Source organism: Tetrao urogallus (genome assembly GCF_951394365.1).
Source record: "Tetrao urogallus genome assembly, chromosome: 21".
NCBI lineage: Eukaryota > Metazoa > Chordata > Aves > Galliformes > Phasianidae > Tetrao > Tetrao urogallus.
The window spans coordinates 3603973-3620710 of record NC_136834.1 but is presented as its reverse complement, the minus strand read 5'-3'; the positions used below and the strand labels follow the sequence as shown (position 1 = coordinate 3620710).

Sequence of the window (16738 nt, the reverse complement as noted above, 5' to 3'; positions counted from 1 at the left end):
CTTACCCCAAATCCACTGTGCAGAGCTCTGCTTTCTCAGAGATGAAGTGCTGTCTAGAGCAGCAAAAGTTGCAGACTGCTGCTCCTGCGAGGGAGGCAGGACCTGGCATAAGTAGTGCCAGACGGGTCCTCGCATTGAAGCGATGCCGGGGGAGCCCGGAGCTGCTCAGACAAGCAGAGAAAAAAAGGGGGGGAGGGGGAGTTAAAAAGTCTTAAATCCCTGACACTGCAAGAACCCTGATCCTATAGGATCGTGTCTGAAAAGCAAGCTCTCGCTCTCTCTGTACAGCCCCATTTCCTGACGAGGCAGAGACTCGAGCCGTTTGATTGCCTGCTGGGTTTCCTCACCTGGTGATGTTGTTCCTTGCAAGGGAAGAAATGAAAAGCGAGTCAGACATCTGCAGATGCCTCTCACATGTGCTCTGCTCCCACCTAAGCCGTTCTGAATTTGGGGGGCAGGCTGGAACCCGTTCAGGAGCCAGCATGCCTCGGGCAGATAAAAGCTGGAAAGGTGCAGAGAGAACGCCCCAACTTTGCTCAGTAAGGACAGGACGTGAGAAAAGGAATGGAGGATTTGCCCTCCCTGTGGTATTGCCAACACAGGTCTTAACCAAATGAAAATCTGGACAGAAGCTGCAGGTATTAGTGTTACACCTGAAAAGCTATCACAAAATTAACGAACATGCCAAGAAGCGCATGGCTTCCACAAACATCTGACTGGTCTCATTCTCCTCCTGAGACGTAAAGCAGAGCAAAACCTGATCCAAAGATGTACTGCAAACCACCCTAAGTGAGCTGAGGCCTAGGAAAGCCTCTTGCCCTGAGCAAATTTAATTCCTGCCCCTTACTGGATAGCAGGTTGCATCCATTTCTCTCTCAACTACTCCACTCATGAAGCCAGTGAAAGGGTACCTCTGATGGAGCCAGAAGAGCCCTGTTTTACAGTGGATTTACTGTTTTCATGGCTGAGAGGTGCAACGAATCACAGAGACAACACAAGCCAGTCCATTCTCCTTGTGTTGCCTGAATGGGAAAGTCAGCACTATAGCCCAGAGAAGAGGTTGCTGAAGGTCCCAGTTACTGGTGGTTTCTACTTCTGCTATTCCAGCTCCAGTGCTAAGCGTGACAGAGAAACAACTCACGCTCAAGGTTATGGCAGGATATTGCCAGGGGACACAGCTGAACCAGGCAGCATTTGTAATATTTAAGTGCCCTGCAGTGAACGGGCCCTGGAACCAGTTGCAGAGTGACAGTTTTGAAACATGTTATTTTTTCATCCACATACTCCAATGCACCACAGCACAATGCCAAGTGTACACGAGGGTCAAACTAAATTTACTGCTGCCTTTTGGTACCACCACTGAAAGCTTTTGGATCAAGTTTTCAGATACGCTGATTAGCTTCATCCAAGAGCCCTGGCGCCAACTGAAAAACCTTTCCCTTCCTTTTCACCTTCATTGCTCTTCCATTTGGGGATTAGCTTTTGACTGGACCACCCAGCTGTTTCATAACCCAAATGCACAAGGTCCCTGTTTGTGCCAGGTAAGGTGCACTACGTGCAGATGGAGGTTTGCATCCAGCATGCAAAGCATCACTGACACTTGCTCAGGAGAGACCTAGCTTAGGATTCAGGGGACTGAGTCCTGGATCCACTTTTTACCACTATTGTATAAGTTCTTAATATATGCTTAATTCTCAATAGTTTACAACAGAAGAGCAAAGAGAAAGCTGGATATTCAACTCAGTATTTGTAATTACTTACAATTACTTACTCACTACACTTTGCTAACAGTATTGTACTGCTGCAGTTATTGCATGGCAGAGCACGGAGGAGATACTCAGCATAAGGAAACCCACTTCCTCTGCAGCCTTCAGAGACGCTCAGAAGAAGGCTAAAACCAGCAGCCAGAAGAGTATCCCCTGAATATCAAATCCTTTTGCTGAGATTTGACATATCACTGCCAAGGTTTGGAAACATTGCTCTATTTCAGTGTTTCACAATACTTCAAGGCCACTCACTCTTCAAACCAGCAACACATAGTTAATCTGTAGTGGATAAGATGAGCAAAAACACTGCTCTAATGAAACAAAGCTCCAATTGCAATATGCCAAAGAATGCACTGAGCAGCATACATCATCCCAACACTGCGCCAATTCACTGCTGCAACGCAGTCCATTAATAGCAACACAGTTATGCATCACAGTGCATTTCATTTTGTTATAGCAGGACAAAGATGTCACGATCAAGAAGGATTCTGTCGTTAAACTATGGACTTAATTTTAATGTGGCACTGAGATAAGAGCACAGGGCTGTCATTTAGACTTTGCTTTCCCATGCTGCTATCAGATAGCACAGAGAACCTTTGACTTTCCTCAGCTGTGTTCATGCAGCTCAGCTGTTCTGAGTGCAGCAGTGCTGGGCTGATCAGCATTTTGACATGCAGTGCAGCACAGCTCCATGCTGCATTGTGCCATCAGGTGCTGCCTGGGCCACTCTGTGTGTTAGACCATAAAGGTGATTTCTAGTAAGTGTTTTGCCTCCATTAAATAGTTTCCAAAGCTTCCTGGACAGAAAAGTAACCATACTGCTATAAGAAGCCTGGTATGAGTCAATGAGAAATCAATGGAAGAGGGGACAAAGCGTTGCCCTCCAAACCAGGACCTGAAGATATGGAAAACAAAAGAGCAAAGATCTGCCTAGTTTAGGAAGCCTCCATTAATTTAAAGTTTTAATCTACCAGAAATGTGCTGTTTATGTACTACTCAACTTGTGATTATTACCTTAAATTTGAATCAATGTTGAATACTAGTTAGTAAAGAAACTGGCTACCAGTACACTGATTCCCATTGCCGATTTCAGAAGTTCATCAGCCAGTCAATATTTACTTTAGGTACCCTAACTCTAAATCCTAAGTACATCTGGGGACCTTCAGGTAGCTCTGTGATTGCAGCACTCCCCACATTTTACAAACCAGGAAAAGTGATTTCTCTCACACCCAGCCCTGAAGTTCAGAGCACACCTGCACTGCTCAGTGGACACAGCATTGCCACAGCGCAGCCAGGCCTTTAGGAGCTCAGGAGCTGAGCACTGCAAAAGCTCTCGGGCACAGCCTGACAGCAACACAGCAAATTACCTGCCTCATGCTTCCTTCCAAAGTATATTAACCCATTGCAATATAGACTCAGAAACACTGGAGTTCCAAATCACTCTGGGAGCCACATGTGAAGCCTTCCGCTACTGAAAGCTCTTGGTGAAGCTGCTCCATTTCCTCAGTCCTCACAGAAAAGAGGAAGCTAATATTCCCCTACGTTACAAATAACAAAAACATTTAGTTTCACAAATTCCAAGCCCCCTTCCTAGCCCAACTCAGCCCCAAACCAAATGGGAGACTGGAGGCAGTTTGTTTCAGAGCAGAAATATGTGGGGAAGGTGCCAGCACTTTGTCTTTCATCTGATGACCAAGCTGATGAGAGAATCACTTTGGTAGAACAGAGAGCAGGCGCAGCTGAATTGATCACTTCTGTTCCAATTCAGTTCGAGCACGTGGTGAAGGTGAGCTCTGCTCTCACCCCCCAGCTCCTGTTCCCTCCTCGCTGCTGGGAAGCACTCACGCTGCAGTTGCATCCTGGCTGCTGAGGGATGCAGACTGCATCCTTGCTGCGGCAGTGCTGCATTGCTGCTGAAGGACTCGCCTGGCGTCTGTGACAGAAGCTTACAGCAGGGCATTAAGTCATGTTTTATTCCCATGGCTGCCTGAGGACAGCAGCAGAGAGGTAATTGCATTAGCTAGTAATGCCATTTACTCAAGCCTCCCAGCAAGCCAGCTGCATTAAGACACTTTGCTGCTCCACTCAGGTGGCACACCTGTGAGCCACTCACTGGCCATGATCTCTGCAGCTTAAAAGCCCCAGTTAAAAAAAAAAAAAGAGAGCAGACAAGCAATAGAACCAGAAGCTTTCAGTATTACTCTAATACTCTTTCACCTTGGAGTGTCTCAGCTTTACTTTGATGATAAGCTCTTTAGGAGCCAAGCTACCCAGGCAGAACCAGAGCAACCGGGTGTTGGGAACAGCACCTGTCCTCGCTGCAACAGGCTGCTGTGAGCAGCACTGGGTCAGCCCTCCAGCCTCCCAGCATAGCTTTAATTACTGTCCCTAAGCTTTTTCTTAAAATGGAATTTGGGGATTTCCCTCTTTCATGATATTTTAGGCTTCCAGTGAGGATGTTTAACCATGCACTGCAGACCCAGAACTCATTAAGTACTGCAGCCACTGACCTGACCCTGGAGCCATAACAAAACCCCCTTTTCTTACTCTTTCCTACACCAGTAGGAGCCAGGGGACTGCTGTTATGACTTTTATCTTAGCACAGGCTGGCTTTCCAGAAGCCACTAGCTAGTTTAACTTTATTTTCTAATAAGAACCCAGCTGCTATACAGCTGTTCTTTATTGCTTCACAGCAGCAGTTAACAGCCTTACTCCAAGTCATACAAGCTTGCTAGGCCAGGCCTTCAGAGCTTTCCTAAGCCTTAATGTGCTCAGCCCAGCCCCAGACCAGGCTGCAGCAGCATGACCAAGCAGGGCTCTTAGCTTAGGGAGCAGCACATAAAAAGCCTTACAGAATCAAAAATCTGCAGAGATTATTCAGTCATTAGCTGTAAGTCAGTAGTAGCAGGTGCCTTCACAGAGCAATAGCTTTCAAGTATATTTCTAGGCTGCATCATCACAAGTATGCCTTACCTCTCTAAGAAGAACAAACCCCCTCCTAGCCAAAGTTCAGCACTCTGCATCCCAAAACTAGCTTGGGAGAACAGCACAGAAACGCAACTCGGTCCTACTACACTCAACTCCCATTTTACATTGCTTTTCCTATTCCCAATCTTTAAAAAAAGAACAAAAAAACACCACTTGCAGTTGCTTTGCTCAAACACAGCCTTTACCTATAGCACATAAGAATTTCCCAAACTGATAAGCCAGGCATGTCAGGTTACTGCTTCCTACTCCAAAACACCTCCTCTCAAGACCAAACAGAACCTCTTCCTACAGCACTTTTATTTGCTTGTAGCTCCTTAATAGCCTGTTCCTTGCTAACAAACCTTTACTCCTTTATTGGCATCACGTGTGTCAGCTGTCACACCGGCCCTACTTCCCTTAAAGGAACATGCAGCTGAGCATGCCTGAAAAGACACTGACAAAAGCATGCTTTCTTCTTGACAAAAGTACGTTCTGATCCAAACCATCATCCAGATAAAATCTTCCTTGCCCCAAATTATGAGATGTTAGAGCTCCTTAATGAAAAAGCTGAGATATTTTTAACATAGTCAAAAAACCTATTTTATCTTGACCTTCAGCTCAGAAATAGCTGCACCATTTTTTTAGAGACTTAAAAAAAAAAAAAGAAAGAAAGAAAGAAAAAAAGAATTGCATAAAGCAGAGCCCCCACATGCAGTTCCTTCTTCATGGCATAGTCGCTAGCTGGAGACTCAGCAGAAAATGTTAAACAACTGTCGCTGCTCCCAACTTCCAGCTCTATCTGTAATAATAGCAGGCTCAAGTGAGCAGGGCCTCAGCTGTTCGTCCCATTCAGTGTGGCATGCAGCAGGGAGATGTGCACCTCAATCATTTCTGCTCGAGTAGATGGCAGAAGCCATTTTTTCTTCCAGGGCACAAAGCAGGCCGTAACAGGGCCTCCCATTTCCTACCACCTGCTGCACCAGACTCAGATTAGCCCCTGCAAGCCATGCAATGTTGTCAGCAGGTCATTAACGGGTTAAACACACAGCTATGGGATATAGCATGGCTCCCTTAAGCTTCTTGCTAAGCATGCTGTGTAGTAACATCTACATGTGCTTAGGAGAGATCTCTGGTGCAAGACTGTTTTGTCCAGCTGTCTCTTTCAGATGTGTTATTTATCCCCTCCCCAAGTTGTATTGGTTAAATTTCATCACTTGAGCTTTGCTTGTGATCCACCCTCTGCTGGGTTTCAGAAGTAAAGCCACTGCTGGAGGCATTCTACCCAGCCCAAAGCTGCACCGGTAACACAGGAAGAGTCACAAAGCAATGTACAGTGTGAATGAAGCAGGGCAGACTGCTGTCTCCTTCATCCCTAATTTGGACCTGCATCCTGCAGACAAACCTTGCTGCTGACAGTCACCGGCGCCTTCACAGTACCACAAAGGGCATTTATGGAATTGGGCACACATGTAAAAGGAGAGGTGAGCCTCCAGAACAGGACAGTAGAGAAGGTTATGACATCAGGAAGTTACACTGTCAATATAATTCAGTTATATCACAAACACAAGCTGGTGTCACCTGTAATGAGAGCCCTGGTGCAGCACTGAGTCCAATGCTGGCAGTCCCTGAGTCTGATTGCAGCCCGCTTGGGTCTGAGCAGACAGCAGCTGTGCAGGCTTCTGTATGCTTATGGAATTTTCATCCAGGAAAGTGAAACTTATGGCATTGTTCACCCAAGTGAATTAGAAGACAGCAGCTGAGTTCCGGAGAAAGCTTTGCATTGCAGCAGGACATTCCACAGGAGCGTTCTGCTCTATGCATTCCTGCTTGTTGGGGCAGTTTCATTTCTGTCTCTTTTCACTCCACCTTTCCCAAACCTGATGTGTCCAAAGCACTGTCAGGCTTGCACTGCAACATACCCCAGGACGTGCCTCCTTTGTTTAGAAAATACGAGACCAGTGCTGTGGGTGCACACATGGTTAGAAGGTGGCATGCTGCAGTCACAATAATTTCAGAACACAGAGCAATGCAAGTTCTGCAGGTAAACATAGGTGTTCAAAGATGTGGATATATACACAGATAGGCAGGAAGTTGAAACAGAAGAAAACAGCTATGTTTTCCCTTGTTTCGAGATGCTCCTGGCCTCAGTAAAAGCCTTGTTCTCACGGTGCATTAGGAACTTCTCCAGCCTCAGTGGGAGAGCCCGCAGCCCTGGCTGTCCCGAGATTCCCTCCCTCCCGACCGTTACAACCATCGACAGGGGCCGCCAACCACAAACTCTCGGAGCGCAGGGAGGAGCGCGGGGCGGGGCTTTGTGCCGGGCCCGCCCGCAGCCTCCGCTCCGCCACCGCGCCCCGCTGGCCAACCGTGGGTGGGCGGGAGGTGAGTGGGGCGCCGCGGGGCGGGAGGGGAGATGATGGGATAAAATGAGTTGAGATGGAGGGGGTCGGCTCCTAGCGGGGCTTCTCCCGGAGCGGGCGGCGTTCCCGTGCTGGGGGTGGCGGCATCTGTGCTTTGTGTGCGGGCTGGGCCGGGCATCCCGGAACCGGCGGGACCCCCCGGACGGGCGGTGCGGAGGGCAGCCCCTAGAGCAGGTTCCTGCAGCATCCTCCGTGCTTTTGGGTTCGGCTCACGCACCGATGCTCCGTGCCCAGCCCGTGTCCTTACCCCGCCGGTGCTCCGCCCGTCCCCTCCGCTCCGTACCTGTCGCTCCTTCCTGCGTCTCCGGAAAGCTGAGGTCGGGCGGTGGCAGCTCGCACTGCGGGGTCGGCCCCGCTGACCGGGAGATCCGGGGCAGCCGAGCGGCGGTTCGTGCGCTGGGCCCGAGCTCCGCGTTGCGCTGCGATGGGGCACGGCACCGCGCTGAGCTCGGCCGGGCGCTGCCGTGTCTCAGCCTGCCCGTAACGGGAGCCTCCACGGTAAGCCGCTGACCTTTGCAGGAGCTGGCGGTGTCGCTCCCGCTCCTGCCCGCACACGCAGGAGGGCAGCGCTCTTCTGCTTCTCGGAGCATCTCAGTAATTCATGCGTTACACGTGCACGGCCTTGCGGGCCGGGCCACGCCGTGCATCTGTTAATTGCTTTTTAAAGTGGGGATGCAGCAGTAGCAAACAAGATCCCTTCCCTTTTACCAAACAGCGGGGTAATGTGCGAGATTTAAAATGAGCTGCTGTCAAATCAGGGCTATCACAGCTGTGCAGGTCGGTGCCCTGAGGCACGTTGCACCATTAAACCGTCTGTGCTTTGCAGGGATGGGGCCCAGGCACCTTTTCCCTGCAACCTGATTGAGTAACTTGGTCCTGTTTGGTTGAGAAATTTGTAAAGGTTATTGCTTTTTAATGTGAATTCTGGTGATTATTTGATACAAGAGCAGTAAACAAACAGCCCTGTGTTTACTGTGCTGCTTTTGGGCCGTGTAGCAGTGTTTTGCAATTGGGAGTGTTGTGAAACTGGTTTTGAGTTGGCTTGGAAATGCCATGTGACTGCGTGGCTGAATCTGCCAGCAAGCTCTGTGGCTAATTCTCTTGTTTCTTTGGTGATGTGAAAAAGTATGACCCACCCAAGCCTTTCCCTCCCATGCGGGTGGCTGCACCTCGGCTGTGTTCTGTGCAGTGAGCAGCATGGGCCTGGAGCAAAGGTTGTTAAGAAAGTGTAACTATTATCCTATTGCACTGGGGAACTTTGTCATCTACATTGTAACCCCCTAGTGGGTAAAAGAAAAACAAACTTCTGCTTAAACATGGTAATTATTTCTAGTGTAGGCAAAAGCTTCAGAGCCACACATCTGCCCCTGTGCAGTTGCCACCACTGTTTGCTGGATTTAAGTGTATGTGTGGAGATTAGAGGAAGGAGCAAGAGAGGGGAGGCAGTCACAACAGAGGAGCTGCACTATGGAGCTTTCCAGGGAAAGCAGAGGAGTCACGAATTGCCACAAGTTGCCTGCATTTTGCCCACTCAAAAACAGCAGATGTGGATGGGTTGAGAGCTGGAATGTTGCTCTGTGAGCTTGGTCATTTTTTCTTTGCTGGAATTGAGCCTTTCCTTGCATTTATCCGAAGGGGAACAAGCTGCCTTATCTTGCTTGCAAAATCCTGCTCACCTGACCATTGACCGTTGAGTCTGTAGCCACAGGAGGAGAGAGATCTGCAATTGGGGCTGTGAGGAAGATGAGTTTCCAGCTGCTTTTGCCAGTCCGTCTTTTGTAAAGCTCCTCTGTTGCTCAGGTGAGTTTGCTGGGTAGAGAAAAATGAGATTTATGAAGACCAGTTCAAGCTAAGGGTGGGGAGAGATGTTCAGAAGTTTTGTTTGTTATTCTCTAGCTGACTTAGCTCCTATGTTGCTTTGTGATGGAATAGTGATTTATGTAGGAGTTTTCCAGTGGGCGAACCAGTCAGAACTAGGACAGCATCTGTGGTTCATCCCCTTTCCATTCATGAGGAGTAAGGACCAGGCCTTTTTCTCCAGTTAGGAAACAACAGTCCTAAGTAGGTCTGGGCAGGTAGAAGCTAAGAGCTTCTGTTTGTACAGCTGTAATAGAGCCAGTGAAGTGTTTTCAGGCGTGCTATGAATGTTTTTGTCTGAGGATATGCTTTTCTGTCTCCCCTTGCCCACAGAAGGATAAGAACATTGCACTCATTCTTTTACCCAAGACCATTTTCCAGTTGTACTTTCATGAAGCTGCCATTTTAAAATGATGTAATCGTACCAGTGCAAAGCTCAGTGAGACTACAGTTGCACCAGAATAGAGCCATCTACGTTTTCCTTATGCTATCAAAAAATGGCTGTTAAAGGTCTTTCCTACCTGCATCCATGCTATGTGGGTGTATTTTCCTACACAGGTAGTTAAATGGTCTGAACCTATTGACCAGAACTAATACTTGTAATGAGAACAGAGGTTGGTATATTCACTTATTTCAGGATTTTTGTGATCACAGGTCTTTGCCCCGTTTCTAAGTGTAAGAACTGGGTGCGTCATTTCTCTTAAAAGAGCTTTATTTTGAATTAGAGAAACGAGACTAAATAAGAACAAGTAAAGGGTTTTTTTGGCCAGGGAGACCGGCTGTTACCGGCTCAGCAATGAGTGGGTGCCCACATGCTCTTCTCTGACAGAAAGCTGCACTTGGCAGAACACAAACCCAGCATTGTTTCCTGGCTGCATACACAACTGTCATGAGACAGCATCTAGACTGGCTCATGTCTAGACTCCATTTTAAGGACTAAACTGCTTCTTCCCGTGTTGTTTTATTGGACCATTTGTCTCCCAGTGGCTTGTTGGAACCTAATTCAGCTGTGTTCATGAGAGTGGTGGTCCACATGAGTCGTGGAAGTGCAGTGCATTAAAGGAGAGCCTGTGAGCTGAACCTGCCAGTGGTCGTGCTTGTCTCTGAGCTGCTATGACAATATTGACATGAAGCAGTGCCAACAAAGCATAATGCCACTTGAACAAAGTCCTAAACAGGATGTTGCTGAAAGCAGCAGCTTGAATTTGCTAGCATGTAGGTTCATTTGTAGCCGGGTCTGAAATCTGCATTAGATTGGATTTCAGTTTCACAGTCTGAAGACGTTGATATCCGCTCATTAACTGAGCCTTGGAAGCAACTCTTGTGCTACTGGAAGATCTTAGGCACAGACTGATTTCCACTTCTTGGTATGCACAAGGAGACTGCAGTCTTTCCAAGAGCTCCATTTCCTGCTGTGATTCAAACCGTGGAGGGGGGAAAGAATTGTGGTTGGGTGGGGGATCCAGGCAGAAGTCCTGGCTTTTGAGCCATGGGAGAAGAGGCACTTTACATTGTGTTTTGCAGTGTTATAACATGGACTGACTGATTTTTCTTCTCTAATCCTGTTCTCTGTAGTGTTCCTGAGCCTGCCTCCTCTCTCCCAAGATGTTGAGAAGAGTCCTGTGTACCATGTTGCTCATGGGAGCCTTGCCATCGCTGGCTGAGGAGTCTCAGGGCCACATCTCTGTGGTCTTGCTGGGAGCCACAGGGGATTTAGCCAAGAAGTATTTGTGGCAGGGTCTGTTCCAGCTCTACATAGACCAAGTGAGCAGTGGCCACAGCTTCACCTTCCATGGGGCTGCGCTGACAGATCTGGAGCCGGGGCAGAAGCTGATGTTTGATGTGCTGAAGAAGCTCACCTGTCCCCCAGATGAATCTCCCAACAGGTGTGCTGTGCTCAAGGACCAATTCCTGAAGCTGAGCCAATACCACCAGCTGAAAACTGCCGAAAACTACACTGCACTGAACAGAGAGATTGAGGTGCTGCTTCACCAGGAGGGGCTGAAGGAGGCCGGAAGGATCTTCTACTTCTCAGTACCACCATTTGCCTACACAGAGATTGCCCGCCACATCAACAGCAGCTGCAGGCCGCCTCCAGGTGCCTGGCTGCGTGTGGTGCTGGAGAAACCTTTTGGCCATGACCTGGAATCAGCCCAGCAGATGGCTGCAGAGCTGACGAGCTTCTTCAGGGAGGAGGAAATGTACCGGGTGGACCATTACCTTGGCAAACAGGTAAGAAGTGTGCAATGCTCAGTCCCCTCCAAGGCTGAGGGTGGCTGGGAGAGTGCATCAGCTCTGCATCTGATGGGAGTGATGGTCCCCTCTCAAATTCAGGCAGTGTCATTGAATGTGCTCCCAAGATCCATTGGTTTATGTTGCTCCATACAGTTGTTTATGCCCTGTAGTGTGTTGCTGTCTGTCCCCTTGCACAGCAGAGGAAATGTGCAGATGAGCTTTTTTCCAATTGTGATGAAGGTTCCCTCTCTAGTGGGAAGCCAGGGTGTAGGGTTAAACTGTGTGTGTGCATGGGGGAGAGGTGCAGAATTCATCTGGTCTTCTCAGCAAGGTCAGGGCTTTGGTTTTGCTGAGTAAGCCCTTTCCCTCTCACAGTTCTTCCATCTCACTGCACAGGCCCTTTGCTAGCCGTGGCTTCTAGAAGCAGTTTTTAATTTGATATGGTATGAAGCTGATGGGATGTTAGCTTTGTGAGATGATTGGAAGGCTTCATCCTGTCCTGTGCTCCAGGCAGGGCGCAGGGTCTGCCTGCTGCAAGGATGGCTCAGGATGTGCAGCACTGCATTGTCCCAGAGGAGATGCATCCAAGGACATGCCATCCTTGTTTTAGAGAAATGTAATAGCACGTTTTGAAAGTAGCTTGCTCCAGCCGTGGCTCTGCAACCAGATTATAATCAGAAAGGTGCATGAACAAATATAAGGAGACCACCTCTGCTAAGAGGGTTTTTGCTTTGATTTGGTTTTGTTGTTGATTCTTTTTTCTTTTTTTTTTTTTTTGTCCTTTTTTACTGTTTTTTTTCTCCAAGGTGGCTTTAGTGTTGTAAGCACCTGATCTGATGTATTTCACCTCTTTGGAGCTATATGTTAGTCCCAGGACAGTCTGACTCAGCCCTTTTTAGCCCTTTTTAGGACTCAATCTTTTTAGGGACATTAGCTGAGAGCCTTGTAGCTTGCTTTTCAGCCTTTTTCACATGAAACCTCAGAATGCTTCAGCAAAACCTTTAATGTACGGTCAGTAGAGTGTTCTACTGTGTGTTGTAGTAGGGTTAGGGTAGAGGGTAACTGTGGTTCTTGATGATTTTTCCTTACTCTCACTCTCTCTGCTGTGTGGCCCTCTAGAGCTGGCCTCATCCTAGCGCTGGATGGGGCAGTGAGGAGGAAATAGAGATGTGGTAAGTTTTTGTTGGATCTTTCATGTTTCTTTTTGCAGGCTGTAGCTCATATCTTGCCTTTTCGAGATCAGAACCGCCAGTTTCTGGATCCAATTTGGAACCGACATCATGTGGAAAGAGTGGAGATCGTCTTGAAGGAGGTTGTGGATGCTAAAGGTTTGTGGAGCGAGTGTACAAAGCTAGGGTAGCTAGGTGAGAGGGAGAACCAGCAGGCTTATTAATTATGTGAAAGTGCTCCCTGAGGCAGTGCTGGTGCAGAAACAAAAGTGCAGGTGGATGACATGCTGCTCCCTGGAAATGGAGAGAGACTGTCTTATACTTTCTGTGCTTGGGACTGAATCACCTTCCAAGAAAAGATTCCCATTGGAATTCGACTGCAGGTCAGTAGAAGCTTCACCTTTTTTCTGCTATGGAGCTTTGGAGGAATTTCAGGGAGCTTTCTGCAGTTCAGGGATCTTAGATGTCAGTAAGAAGCCTTGCATTTGGAATTGATGCAATCTAAAACCTCCTCTGTTTTAGTGATGCAATAATCTGGCTATTTTATTGGCAATCTTTTTTTGTTCCTGTCCTGTTAGTTATCAAGCTGGTACAGAGTATTTGTTTGTGGTATTTTTTGGAAGATGCTCTTGTATCTCTTGCTTGGGCATTGCTCAAACTGGCTTGTCAGTACCCAGGTCAGCCTGGTTTTGTCTGCCTCTTTCATTTTCTCTGGATACTAAGAGCCTTGCAGGGAGAAAAATTGAAGCCCAGAGTTGCTAGCATGGATATCCTGCTGAAGGACATGGCTGCAATTTCCCTGCAGTCCTGCAGCATCTGCTTTGCAGTACTCAGCATAAAGGAATGGGGAAGGACTGCCACCCGCAGCAGTTCTTGGGATGTCAGGTGCCCTCAGTTCTGCAACATCAGGGTTGCTTTTCCACTCCCCCAACCACCTCTTCTACCTTCCTCCCTGCTTCTCACCCCCAGCAACCACAATCTCAATTAATGCGACTTTACCAGGCTCTGCAGAATGTTTGGTTTGGCAGCCTAGACCTCAGCTGGGACCTGATTTTTAGGAGAGGGAAGCACTGCAGAGAGGTTTGGGGAGAACAGTGCTGTGTGTGAGTAGTCCCAGCTACTCCCTGTGCCCTCCCCTCTCTGAAAAACATTGTCATTTTTCCTTTGACGTCTTCTTTCCTCTGTGTGGCTTCAGCTGCAGCCTGGCTCCTAGCAAATCTGCAGCATTGATTACACTAATGAATGTATCTTTGGATTAGAGCAAGGGAGATAAAAGTATCAATCAATAGGGGAAGCCTATGGCCATGATGTAGTCTGCAGTGTGCAGCCTGCTGCTGAAGGATTACAGAAAGGTATCTGCTTGAGTCATGTTTGTTAAAAGTACATTGTCTGTCTTCCCCTGAATGAGCAGTCAAGCAAGGGAGAAGCAGAGCTTTGTGCACAAAATTTTGTCTCTCAAGGGCATGGCTCAGCCAGAGCCTCCTGAGGACAGAAAATCAGGGGAAAAGAGGCAGAGAAGAGTGCTGCTCTTTCTGCCAGGGTGAAATCTTCATTTTGGTAGCAGGGGCATTTCAGAAACCCGTCTGAAGGGAAAGGAGAGGCTTGATAGGCTCATGGTAACTTTTAGATCAGAAGGAGAGCAGCGCAAACCAGTTTTGGTCTTCTGGGCACATGCATAGCACAAGGCAGGGCTGCAGAACACTCAGTTCATTTATCAGTGTCTTACCTCCTCATTGTCCTCAGGCCGCACCAGTTTCTATGAGCAGTATGGCGTCATCCGGGATGTGCTGCAGAACCACCTCACTGAGGCCCTGATGTTCCTGACCATGGAGCTCCCAGGCAACCTGAGCAAGGCTGAAGAAGTCTTGCAGTGCAAGCTGCAGGCCCTGCAGTCCTTGCGAGGCCTGGAGAAACAGAGTGTTGTGCTGGGTCAGTATCAGGCGTATGCCAGCCATGTACAGGAGGAGCTGCAGAAGGGGCAGAACTATGTCAGCACAACACCAACCTTTGCAGGTGAGTTTTTTCTTCTGGGTTCTGGAGAGGAGGAGTACTCTAGAGCCAAGGGGAGCAGGAGATGAGAATCCTTACTCCATGACACTGGACCTCACAACTGACATGGGGGTAACTCCAGGCATCCACAAACGTGGTACCTTGGATCTGTAAAAACATAGAACTGTTGTCATTTTTGTTAACGAATACTGCTACAAATGGGAAGCACTGCATAAGAGCAAAGTACCTTTATTCTTGCTAAGGTCTGTGTGTTATTTTTAGAAGTGGCCTGCAAACTTCTTTGCTTTCTTACAGAGTTGCTCTCTACATTTGAAGGATAAAGCATTAGGAATTCTTTGGTAGACCACCAGGCCACCTCTAGCTGTGCTGTGTTTTCTTAACATCAAAGGTTTTGTCTGAACGACATTCATGCTTAGAAATGCCTTTCCTTCAAGGCAAAAAGGGGTTGAGCAAGTAGGATGCTTGGGAGGGAGCACAGAGGTACCTGGAGAGCAGTTAATCCTGTGCTGTTGTTAAAGAGCTAAATGTGGAGCAAGAGGCACAGTGAATGCCAGGGTTTCTGGGAGGTAAGGAAGGAGAGTGGCTAGATGACAGCTCCTCACAAATCTGCTTGCTGTTTAGGTGTCAAGTTGAATTTGGTAGCTGAGATCACTGTGTCATTTCAGGTGTGCTTGTCCACAGTGACAGCCTGCGTTGGGAAGGGGTTCCTTTCCTCCTTACTTCTGGAAAAGCTCTGGATGAACGGGTAGGTTATGTCCGAGTTCTCTTCAAGAACCGGGCCTACTGCACACAGAGTGAGGCTTTGAGGGATGCAGGGCACAGCCAGTGTAAACCCAAGCAGATTGTGTTCTACATTGGACATGGTGTGCTCAACACCCCAGCAGTGCTGGTGAGCAGGAACCTTTTCAGGCCCATCATGCCAAAAAGCAGTTGGAGAGAAGTTGTAGGGCAGCCTGACCTGCACATTTTTGGACAGCTGCTGTCTGATTACTATGTGTACAGCCCTGTGAAAGAGAGAGATGCGTATTCTGTCCTCATCTCCAACATCTACCATGGCAGGAAAGACTTCTTCATAACCACTGAGAACTTGCTGGCCTCCTGGGCATTCTGGACACCGTTGCTGAACAGCATTTCCCACCAGGCCCCGCGCCTCTACCCTGGTGGAGTGGAGAACCAGCAGTTCTTAGACTTTGAAATGGTGAGTGGGGAACTGACCTTCACAGTGGCAGAGCCAGTGGAATTGCTGAACCCCAGTGGGCCGATGCCAAGTGATTACAAGACGATCCAGTCCAAATTTCGAAAAAGCCCCTTGGTCTCAGCGTGGTCCGAGGCGTTGATTTCCCAGCTGGCTTCTGATGTCGAGAAGACAGCAAGCAGAGCCGTGGCACGCTCTGGGCAATTCCACCTGGCCCTCTCGGGCGGCTCAAGCCCGGTGGCCCTATTCCAACGGCTGGCAAGACACCATTATGACTTCCCGTGGAGGCACACCCACCTCTGGCTGGTGGATGAGCGTTGCGTCCCACTCACCGACCCAGAGTCCAACTTCTTCAGCTTGCACAACCACCTCCTGCAGAACATCAGGGTTCCCTACTTCAATGTCCACCCCATGCCCGTGCACCTGCACCAGCGGCTCTGTGTGGAAGAGGACGGAGGCACAGAGCTGTACGCCAAGGAGATCGTGGCCCTGGTGGCCAACGCCAGCTTTGACCTGGTGCTGCTGGGGGTGGGCACTGATGGCCATACTGCCTCGCTGTTCCCCCACTCTGAAAACGGCCTGGAAGGGGCTCAGGCTGTGGTACTGACAGAGAGCCCTGTCAAACCTCACCAGAGGATGAGCCTCAGTCTGCCCCTTATCAACAAGGCCCAACAGGTGTTTGTCCTAGTTATGGGGAAGGGCAAACATGACATCACCACGCAGATCAGCAGGGTGGGCCGTGAGCCAAGAAAGTGGCCTATCTCAGGTGTCAGCCCCAGCTCAGGACAGCTGGTGTGGTACGTGGATTATGAAGCTCTGCTCGGATGATGTTCCTAGTGTCCCTTCTCCGTGGTTGTCCTGGCTCTTACAGCCTGGATTTTCCTACACAGTGCCCATGTTTTTCTGTTGCCAGCAGCAGTTTCTGACAGAGTGCTGTCACCTTCTGGGAAATTGGTGGCCTGCAGTGCCTGTGGCATTTGAGCTCAGCTCAGTGTGCAGAGCTAAGCAAGAGCCAAGAGCCCAGTGCAGCATTGCTGGCTCTGCCAGGACTGAACCGTGACTTTGGACACATTACCTCACCTTGAAGTGCCTCAGTTCTCTCCTCTCAGGCTTTTTGAT

General features: G+C 48.7%; 1 protein-coding gene across 1 annotated transcript; it reads left to right on the top strand.

Moving 5' to 3' along the window:
* Nucleotides 1-10615: 10615 nt before the first annotated feature.
* H6PD (hexose-6-phosphate dehydrogenase/glucose 1-dehydrogenase) lies at nucleotides 10616-16447 on the top strand (the record flags this gene model as incomplete). Its single annotated transcript, XM_079545403.1, has 4 exons — nucleotides 10616-11242; nucleotides 12456-12573; nucleotides 14158-14427; nucleotides 15090-16447. 4 exons carry the CDS (start codon nucleotides 10616-10618, stop codon nucleotides 16445-16447), a joined length of 2373 nt encoding a protein of 790 aa, XP_079401529.1.
* Between the last annotated feature and the right edge of the window lie 291 nt (nucleotides 16448-16738).